The following is a 10,709-nucleotide window of genomic DNA, read 5'->3' on the forward strand; positions in this document are numbered from 1 at the left end:
ACGGAGGTCTGCCAGAGCCATATCTAAAAACAGCCTTAGATTCACGCTTTCGCAAATAGAGTGAAGTGGTATATTGCTACAATGCTTTTCATTAATCAAATTGTCCTAGGCATTGCCTCCATCTATCCCTTTACTGAATACAACCCTCGATCTCCTGTGACGGTACTCAATCCCCACTCCAACATCACATATCACGGCATCCGCACAAACACTCATGTCGAAGAATTCCTTAACATCCCCTACGCCCACGATACAAGCGGAATTCATCGTTTCTCGCCCCCAAGGGCCTACATACCCCCCAGAAACAGCATCATCAACGCCACCTTCCCAGGAGCCGCATGTCCACAGCCGCGTATCCCCCTCCCCGCAGACCCATACACAATTCTCAAGGATGTTTCAGAAGATTGCTTGACACTCCGCATCGCACGGCCAGCCGGCACAGGTGCGACTGCCAACATGAACAAGCTACCGGTGATGGTATTTCACTACGGCGGCGGCAGCACAGTGGGTACTATCTACGACGCCTCCTACGACCCGGTCGGACTTGTCAGACAAGCAGCTGAGCTTGGAACGCCGGTGTTGTACGTAGCAATGAACTATCGCGTAAACAGTATGCTCCTCCGACATCATCTGTTTAGTTGTCTATTACTGAGTGCATCTACTAGTGTTCGGCTTCGCGGATTTCCCTGCTTTACGGGCGACCAACTCGACCAACGTCGGCCTGAGAGATCAGCGTCTCGCACTTGACTGGGTTAGGAAAAACATTGCGTTGTTTGGCGGGGATCCTGACAATGTGACGCTGTTCGGTGAGGATGTCGGTGCGGTATTTGCAAGCCTGCATATGCTGGCATCTTCGGATGATGATAGTCTGCCGGTCCATCGGGTCATTGCCCAGAGTGGTGCCGTTACCTCCCTTGCTGGTGTATCTGGGAATACTAGTGCGAGTAATTCACTGGCTGTTGCAAGGGAAGTAGGCTGTTTTGGTTCTTCCGGGGCAGCTTCAGAAGAGGAAGAAATGAATACTACTGCTATAATACAGTGTCTGCAGAGTCAACCATTAGATCTCCTGGTGAACGCCACGTTCAAAGTGGCATACAAACTGAGCCCAGGAGACGGATTCGGCGCTTTGTGAGTTTCCTGAACCTTCAGACAGAAATGAGAGGCAAAAAGACTGACGAACTCTCTACTGTTCCAGCATACCCACTGTCGATGGCACGATTCTGCCTGCTGCCCCCTCGACGTTAATGTCAGCTGGTGACTTTCCGAAGAAGAGCATTCCACTCATCATTGGCTGGAATCGCGACGAAGCCTCCCTTCGCGTCCCAGCCAGCATAAGCACACTGTCGGATATCTCGAACCTCCTAGCCGGCATGTATCCGGCTCTCAATGCCTCGAGTATTGCGGACTTACTCGCCCTTTACCCGGAGTCCGACTATCAAGTCCAAGATAAAATGCGGGAAGCACTGATGACCCCGGCCTGGCACGCTGCAGCGGCCCTCGTTCGCGATCTCACGGTGACCTGCCCATCACTTCACCAAGGATTGTCGCTATTCGAGCATGCCCGCTCCTCAGCACAATTAGCGGAATTCTATTTCTACGAATTGCAGCAGACACCGTTCGCGGCGGCTCTCGCGCAACAGGGAAAATCGTACCTTGGGGTCGTCCATTTCTCAGACATGCCGTATGTGTTCAACAACCTAGAAAGTACATACTATGTCTTCAACCCAGACGAATTGGAGCTTGCGACTCGGATGAGTGGAAGCTGGGCTGGGTTCGCATCGGGGCGGAGACCGGGGAGTAGGGAGACTTTGGGGGAGTGGGATGTGGGCTTCCCCACATCGAAGGATAGACCATCTAGTCTAGAAACAGCAAGATACCTAGCGATTGGAGGGAAATATGCCGGGATGCGGCAGGTCGGAAAGAAAATGGCGCGGAGGTGTGAGATGATCAACGCATTGGCAGGAGAGTTGAAGACTTGACGGACAAGCCCGGGTACCGTATCCTGTTGCGGGAGTCCGACTCCCTGAAAAGCCGCCAATTCAGTGGCATAATGTGACTGAAATTATTGGTTCAAACGGATGCCGACCGATAAAATTCCCTTCGTTGTCCGAGCGACCAATGTCATTGGTCATGTCAGGATACCCGCTCATAGTGCTTGAATCACGCTGTTTGGGAGTATATCAGAAAAGGAAGGGTAGTGCAAAGCGGAACACACATTGTATTTGCCAACTCACTACGTTAAACACCTGATGGCGACCACAGAGCAGGTAGACGTCCTAGTTGTAGGAGCTGGATTCGGAGGGTTATGGATCACCCATAGGTACTTTACTTCACTTGGTTGGGAGACGCCTAAAGGCACATACTGACGGCGTATAGACTCCGCAAGGCCGGCCTGAATGTCCTCTGCGTCGAGAAAGCCCCACAGGCGGGTGGCGTCTGGTACTGGAATTGCTACCCAGGGGCTCGAGTCGACAGTCGATACCCGGTTTACCAGTATACCGACCCAGAGCTCTGCCATGATTGGACCTGGAGCGAGGTGCTACCCGGATACGAAGAACTCCGGCGGTACTTTGCGTACGTGCTAGACAAGTGGCAGCTGCACGGACACATCCAGTACAACACGACTGTGACAGGGGCGCAATTTGATGAGGCGACTCACCACTGGACAGTAGAGTGCGTAGGGACCGAGGGTCCCATCGGAAATATTCGCAGTCGCTGGTTCATCCCGGCCCTTGGCTTCGCCTCCAAGCCGTATATCCCCGATCTCCCAGGTCTCAACACCTTCGCTGGGCCATCTTTCCATTCCTCTGCCTGGCCGCAGGACGGAATCGACCTGAAGGGCAAGAGGGTGGCTGTTGTGGGCACGGGAGCCAGCGCAGTCCAGATCATTCAGACTATTGCTGAGCAGGTAGGCCATTTGACCGTTTACCAACGCACGCCGTGTACTGCGCTCCCGGCCCGGCAGCGGCCCCTCAGTGCCGAGGATCAGCGGCAGTTGAAAGACAGCGGCGAGTTGGCCACCCTGCTACGACAGGCTAAGTACGAAAAGTTTGGTGGACAGGATGTTGGGTTCGTCCCGCGTCGGTGGAACGAGGACGACGAAGAGCAGCGGCGTGGAGTGTTTGAGGCGGCCTGGGAAAAGGGCGGTTTCCACCCGTTACTGTCGACATACTTTGACGTCTTCGTAGATCAGGAGGTCAATAAAAATGCGTGGCGGTTCTGGGCCGAAAGAACTCGCGAACGGATTGAGGACCCGAGATACAAGGATATGCTGGCTCCCCTGGAGGCAGTGCATATGTTCGGGGGAAAGCGCACACCGTTCGAGATCAACTATTATGAGGCTTTCAACAAGGAGAATGTCGAGTTGATTGACAGCAATGCCTCTAAAATTATCAAAATTACCCAGGAGGGCATCATCACGCAGGATGAAGGCCTAAAAAAATTCGATGTGATTGTCCTGGCAACAGGATTTGACACCAACACAGGGGCATTGACCGCGATCTCCATCCGTGACACGGAAGGCAGGACACTGAAGGACCGCTGGCAGGATCCAGAAGCAGGAGTTAGAACGAACCTGGGTCTATCAACTAGCAAGTTCCCGAACATGTTCTTTTTCTACGGACCTCAGGCGCCGACGGCGTTTTCCAACGGGCCGTCCTGTATCGAGTTACAGGGGGAGTTTGTCGAGCAACTCATCCTAGACATGACAACGAGAGGAATAACAAGAGTCGAAAACACAGCGGATGCGGAGGCAGAATGGAAGAACTTGACGCAGCGTCTGTGGGACCGTTTCGTCTTCTCGTCGTCTGCCTCGTACTATTCCGGGGCAAATATTCCGGGGAAAAGGCAGGAGCCATTAAACTGGTTCGGAGGATTTCCCAGCTACCATCAGGCACTGACAGCCTGCCGTGAAAACGATTATCAGGGGTATATAATGGCATCTCAAGTGGAGGAGATACAGCCCCCTGCTAAGTTGGAGGTTAAGGGTCCTGGTATTGTCGTAGACAAACAAACTGTTTTGCTGCCGTTGCCAGTACAAGCTAAATGATCTGCTAAATGATCTCTTTGTCGAGATTTCCACAGTGAAGCTTAAATGGAAATTCAAATGATTCAAAACTTCTTGTAATCTAATAAGTACTTGGTTTATTGGACAAATACCCACCATCCACCAACATGACCAATCCATTGCAGTACGCTCCAGCCTTCGACGCAAGGTACACAATCGTCCCTCCAATCTCCTGGGGATTTCCAAACCGCTCCTCGGGCGCCAAAGCCATGGGCAAGCGACCATTGGTCGCTTTAGAGAATCCACTCATCATGTCAGTGTCGAAATCTGCGCTAGTCAGCACCTCATCCCAGTCATCATCAGATCTAACAAAGAAAGGACAAAAGGAACATACACCCTGGTGCAACGATGTTGACCCGTATCCTCCATGGCGCTAGATATGTCGCCATATTCTTCATCATATGCGTCGTCCCCGCTTTGCTGGCCCCATATATGAAGGCTGAGTTATCACGCCCGAACCCGCCCACGCTGCTGACCGTTACCACCTGGCTGCGGATATACTCGCGACTGCTTCCAACATTTGCACTGTTGCCATTGATACATGCACTAGGCGAACCTGCCGCAGCAGCGCGCACCTTATTTCCCTTATCCAGCAACTCAAGAAAGGCAAATGTCACCATAAGGGCGGCGGTGGTGTTTGTCTCAAATACAGCCGCATAGTCTTCGAAGGACTTTTGGAACCAGTAGTTTCGCACCTTGGCGATGTCCCATTTGGGCGTGGGCCGGGTGTTATGCGGGCCCAAGTTCGGCGTTGAGATACCAGCATTGTTGATGAGGAGATTGATGTGGCCATCGTGGGCAGTGATGTGGTCGACGGCGGACTGGAGCTCGTCGTGTGAGGTAATGCTGCACTGTAGGGGATGGATATTGTTGAATTCCTACCATGGAAAGGAAAAGCCGTCAGTGCACCGTGACTAAAAAGTAGTTGGGGATGGATGGAACTGTACGGCCTCTCCAGCGGCTTTCTGTAGAATCTCCAATCGTCGCCCGATTATATACACCTTGGCTCCGTTGGCCTCAAGAGCCTTAGCCATCATGAGGCCTGACCTGTGCCACCGCCAGTGACAACGGCAATGCAGCCGGTCACGTCGAAAAGGTTCGTCGGGTTGAGCAGGTTTGATGACATCGTGGAATTGTGAAATCGTTGGAGGTGAGATAGTACTAGGTGTCTTTGGGGTCAATAGCTTCTATGGATAACATATCCTCGTATCGGTTACAGCTCTTCGCGGGATCTACTCGGAGACTGCGGATCCCATGGCCAAAATATCGGTCTTCGGGTTCCGACTGTGACTTGATGCATGGGCACTTTGCTATCGGCAAACAAAGAGTCAATGTTATTGGTCGGAGCTCATGACGCTATTGTTGCGGTCTTATAGTCCCAGAACTGGATTTGGGGGTTGGGCAAGGTGATCACAAGGCTTTGTTGTGATAGAAGTGGTAAAACGACATTAAAATCAATAGTTGAGAATGATCTATTTAATAACTCAGTCTATCTGGTGAGGATTGCTATAGACCAGAGAAGGGCAGAAGAGAAGATAGCAATTAGTAGCAATTGGTGTCTCCGAGAGAATTCACCACACTTAAGCTAGAGCCAACTTTACTTAACCAGGTAGTAGCCTTGCAGACAAAATGTATTGTCCAGCTAGGCAGAGTGGTACGGCATGGCGATGGGCTAAACTTGAGCACCAGCATCACCGTTTGGCTTCACAGTTGTTTCTCCACTGGCAGTTGACGGTTCCTTTCCAGGGCTAACTCCTGGACCCCCTGGACTAGGGCCACCAGGGCCACCCGGTCCACCGGGGCCAGGAGGCTTTCCCATGGCATCCTTTTCGGCCTTTACGTTCTTCCACTCCATAAGAGCAGAAGCCACAACACATGCGCAGGAAGCCGCCAAAGCTACGCGGAACACGTCCATGACCGCCCCATTGTATCCGGTCAAGAAGCGTGGCAGGTCCCGAGAACTGACGTGATCGTGAATACTCGTTACTCCGCTGGCAGTCACATTGGCGAGGTCGCCAAGGTTGGCTGATAATTTGTTGCTGTATATGGCCTGATCCACGGAAAGGAACACAGAACCACCTAGCGACTGCGCGAAAAAGACCAAGGAAATCCCGATTGGAGCATCTGGACGAGGGAGGACGGCTTGAGCAGCCAAAGAAGCTTGTTGCATGCCTAGGATGTACGTTAGAAGCGCCTCGAATGGAAGTTAGGGGATGGAAGGCATACTCATTCCACATCCAACCGCCCAAAGGATCTGGTAGCCGATCCATTTGCCTTCGCTCATATGCGGCGTAAAGGTTGTCATAAGACCGGCCCCAATAGACATAAGCACTGATCCGCCGATCATGAACGGCGTATAGTAGCCGATACGATTAATTAGGATACCCGATATGAGACTGGCAACTGCAGACGAGATGACAGTGGGTAACATCATAACACCTGAGTGGACTGGAGACGCAGACTTGATGGCTTGAAACCAAATTGGCAGGTAGTAGTTGAAAGTCATCATAGCTGCAGTAACCATCAGGGTGAAGACAACTCCGGCGGCAATGCTGCGCTGCTTCATGATCCGGGGTGGAATGGTGGCGGTGTCTGGAAGCCAGATCTGAATTCCAATAAAGGCCAGCAGGAACACTGCTGCCAGAACTAAAAGAGCGATAACACGTCCGCTATTCCAGGGATAGGTCGCCCGCCCCATTGCAGGGCAAGAAGCAAGCAAACAACCCCCGGCATGAGGCATAGATTTCCCAGCGGGTCCATCTGCAAAAACTGCTCACGTATAGGAGTTCCGGCCTTGCGCGCCGGAGGCATCTTGAGTACCAGCATGATCACCACTATGGCTGCTGCACCAATGGGTAGGTTGAGGTAGAAGCACCAGCGCCAGGTAACATGTTCCGTAAAGCCACCACCGATCAATGGGCCTGTGACGGATGCGAGGGCAATAACGAGGCTGACAATGCCCGAGAAGATGGGCCGCAGGTGCAATGGGACGGTGAAGAAGGTGATGATCACACTACCACCAAAAATCCCAGATGATCCCAGGCCCGCGATCGCCCGACCAATGATCAGCGCTGTCGAATTGGGCGCGGCACCGCAGATAGCGGACCCAATTTCGAAGATGACCACGGCGGTCACAAACACCCATTTCGGATTATAGAAAGAGTAAATCTTGCCGAAAAGCAGTTGAAAGGCGCAAAATGTCAGTAGATAGGCACTACCGTACCAACCGATATCATCGATGGAGTTGAATTGATTAGTGATACTGGGAATGGCGTTCACGATGATGGTGCGATCCTATCGCGTAAAGGCAAGTCAATGATCAAACACGTCAACCGAACAAGCTTCTAGGAGAGAAAATAACCTACCAGTGCCGTGAGAAAGGCTGTAAAGTAAAGGGGGACGATGATTGAGTAGAGCTTGAGACCCTTTGGATACTCAACCGGGGGACCCATGCCCGGCCCAAAGGGTTTCCCACCACCTGTGCCACCTGGAGGACCTGGAGGACCTGGTTTGGCTTCAGATTCGGGTTCAATAGATTTTTCGGACTGATGATCCGGTGATAGTCTCGATGTTGGTGTATGCTTCTCCTGTTGCGCTTCTCGGGAATTCTCCGCCATCGCGCCTATTGTGTTCGAAGTTTCTTTCATCGAGAAACATGAATCGCGAGATAGGAGATGATCAGATGGGCAAAGAATATTAATAGATGAGAGAGACAAAATTTGACAAAATTTCCGGATACGAAGCACAAGATAGGACAAACTTGAACAATATCCCTGTAGGGGGTCGGGTTCTAGATGGACGTAGAAAAGGAAAAATACATAGTCCGGAAGCGTGAAAGGTAAGGATAACTTTGGATCCTGGTCAGAGCCGTGGAAAGAGTCGAAAGAGTCTTCCAAGGTTGGGTTAGGAGTCCGAAGTCAGAATGCACCTGGGCAGGGGCTGTGATTGCCTACTTGAGTTTGTGTGGATTCCCCTCTGCTGTGATTGGTTGGTTGGGCTCAAGCTGGATTAAAGGAGGAAAGTACCCCCCAAGGAAAAGAGGGTATTACCTAGGTAGGTACGGACCTCGGGAGTACGGAGGACGGAGTAGAGTCCCCGTGAACAAAAGTCCCTTGGTCGAATCCCATCCAAGATTCGGTGTCCGAAGCCACATAATGTATGCAGGGACAACGGGAGCAATCCATTCCTTGGCTAAAACCACATAGTGGCTCCACTGGGTATGTCTTGGTATTGCTTGGTATTGCTTGTCTCTGTTCGATTCGCATACCACATACCTAAAGGGTATCGGACTCCGACTTATTTCCGGTGAAAAGGCCACAGAGCTACAGAACTATTATAGTACTTTGTGTCTTAAATTAGATTTGGGTCCGAGCGGATGTGATGATCAGATGCGGACAGTGGGACCTCTGAAATATTGATCTAAACCGTTGAACCGGCATACCGCCCATAAACTGCCAACCTGTACCCGCCAGGCCATGTTGCGTATATGCTGACTATATTGGCAGTGTTAGATTGGCAGAACTTGCGTAATTTCAAAGACTTCCAAGGTTATATCGGGCGGTATGTTTGGGTACAAAGGTCTGGTCCAACATTTCGGAGGTCCCACTGTCACCCGTGGACCGCTTTTAGGCTACCCGAAACCTCCAATCAAAAGAGTACACGCTATAGCTTCCCGTGGGTTCGAACGTTGACCTTTCCCCTCCTGCCGATATACACAGGAGATAATGCACAGTGCTTTGGTTTCTGAGCTCTTATAACTAAACTTTTACTTTGTTAATCAGTTAATTAATTGCTTGCCCACCAACGTCTGGATATACCATTATCCCTTTCAAGGATATCCGTATATCATGCATGGTGGCGTGTCGCATTATACTCTATATGACACTCGGTCAAACACCGAGTTGATTGTCGCCACGATCCCGGACCTCCTTTGAAGTTGATTTTGGCCCCTTTGATCTGCGGGTTCTACGAAGGAAAATACATGCATATCTGTCCATGAACAATACAATTGGCTGCTAAACATCCCCCCAAAACAATCATGTCGTATCTTGTTTATTATGCCCCAGCCCACAAGCAACCCAGGGCAACCACTATACGAACCAGTCTAACTCCTTCAAGCTACGCTAACGGAAGCCACCTATGTAGGTAGACCTTGAAGGAAGCAAATGAGGAGATCGACTAAATGGGCTCAGTTTATAATTGACTGTGCACCTACCCGTGCGCTACCTAAAAACAGGCCACTGTTTTACAGCGGGGAAAAAGAGAGCAGCCATCCAGGCAAATCAACAATTGGCAAATGAAAAGCCCATATAGCCTCAATGGCAGAGTCTACCAGATCCACCCTCCAAGGAGATCAGCCGCAGGTCAAGTTACGATCAGCCTGTGACCGCTGCTCATCCAACAAAGTCAAATGTAGTCAGGAGAGACCGGAATGCCAGCGATGTCGCTCGCTCAATCTGCCCTGTCAGTACAGCCGGTCATTGCGGATGGGAAAGCCTCCTCGATCCCGGCAGCGATTGAGTAAAGCTTGCTGCCACCATGATCATAACAAGGCTGTTCCAAATCTCAACCTGTCAAAGCCGGTGGCTGTTTCCCCTGCAACAAACCTAGGCGTCGCCCCAAAACCGAAGTTGAACCATCAATTGCTCTCCCAAGCCAACGAGCCGATCAGCACAGCAGTGCCGAGCTGGTTAGACGGCTTCGATTATGAGTCGATCCTGAGTGAGGACAATCCGTCCATTCAGCCACTTTCCCCCTATTTTTCAGACCTACTGGGAGAATTCACAACCACAGCTCCAGGTCACAATCACCCGCCTCTACCCAACTGCCCGAACGTCCTGTCTGGTCCGCCGAAGGGGGCCGAAGCAATTTCCGGGATGCTAGGGTCCACACACGAAGATGCAATATACGAAGAGGCCTGTACACAACATCTGGACCATCAAGGGAACTTGGAGACCCTCACACCAGCCAGCCTCACAGGGCTCGCCTTTCCAGCCATAGGCAGCAACTCAGACAACCACCACATTACTCAAACAAAGGCCTCCACTGGACAAGGTCCTTCGTGCTCGTCCGAAAATGAGTGCGTCCGACTGGCCATGGAGACTCTGGAATCGCTGTATCAAACTTCCTCCTCGGTTAGATCATTCGACCCTGGCCCCACCAAGCCAGGCGTTGGTCACTTCCTCCAGGTCAATGGCAATGCGATGGAAGTTGCAGCGACCATTCTTGCATGTCCCTGTATTAAGGATTTCTGTCTCCTCATTATTCTCGCAATGATCCCTTGCAAGGTGCTTGCTGGGTATCAAGCCGTTGTCAACATGCCCGACCCGCATATTCAGGTTGCAACCGACAAGGAAACCGTTTGTCGTCCGATCGTCGTTGGACCTTATACGCTAGATGAAAAGGCAAGCCGCATGGTGATTATCCCGCTTGTTCTCGCCAAGTTGCGAGAGTTGAGCACATTTGTCCAGACTTATATCGACAAGTTCTGCTCCGATGCCAGCAAGAACCGTCAGGGACATTGTGGACTGGTATACCGGACCCTGGGATTATTTGTCCTGAACCGGCTTGGTACAACTATGGAAGGGCTGCAACAGAAATTGTCGTCCTTGATGGGAGATGGGAAATCCGAATTCAAGTGACA

General features: G+C 51.4%; 3 protein-coding genes across 3 annotated transcripts; 2 read left to right on the top strand and 1 right to left on the bottom strand.

Annotated features, from left to right (window-relative positions):
* Window positions 1-81: 81 nt before the first annotated feature.
* On the top strand, window positions 82-4,048 carry N7519_005097 (uncharacterized protein; the record flags this gene model as incomplete). The annotated part of the gene is made up of 4 exons (XM_057291873.1): window positions 82-610; window positions 666-1,128; window positions 1,196-1,681; window positions 2,476-4,048. 4 exons carry the CDS (start codon window positions 82-84, stop codon window positions 4,046-4,048), a joined length of 3,051 nt encoding a protein of 1,016 aa, XP_057146684.1.
* Window positions 4,049-5,738: 1,690 nt separating this feature from the next.
* On the bottom strand, window positions 5,739-7,683 carry N7519_005098 (MDR family MFS transporter; the record flags this gene model as incomplete). The annotated part of the gene is made up of 4 exons (XM_057291874.1): window positions 5,739-6,238; window positions 6,293-6,712; window positions 6,844-7,360; window positions 7,432-7,683. The coding sequence occupies 4 exons, from the start codon at window positions 7,681-7,683 to the stop codon at window positions 5,739-5,741; spliced, it is 1,689 nt and encodes a 562-aa protein (XP_057146685.1).
* Window positions 7,684-9,384: 1,701 nt separating this feature from the next.
* Window positions 9,385-10,707, top strand: N7519_005099 (Zn(II)2Cys6 transcription factor; the record flags this gene model as incomplete). The annotated part of the gene is made up of 1 exon (XM_057291875.1): window positions 9,385-10,707. The coding sequence occupies one exon, from the start codon at window positions 9,385-9,387 to the stop codon at window positions 10,705-10,707; it is 1,323 nt and encodes a 440-aa protein (XP_057146686.1).
* Between the last annotated feature and the right edge of the window lie 2 nt (window positions 10,708-10,709).

Source organism: Penicillium mononematosum (genome assembly GCF_028829835.1).
Source record: "Penicillium mononematosum strain IBT 11891 chromosome Unknown utg000003l:1.0-8172316.0:1.0-8177699.0, whole genome shotgun sequence".
Lineage (NCBI taxonomy): Eukaryota > Fungi > Ascomycota > Eurotiomycetes > Eurotiales > Aspergillaceae > Penicillium > Penicillium mononematosum.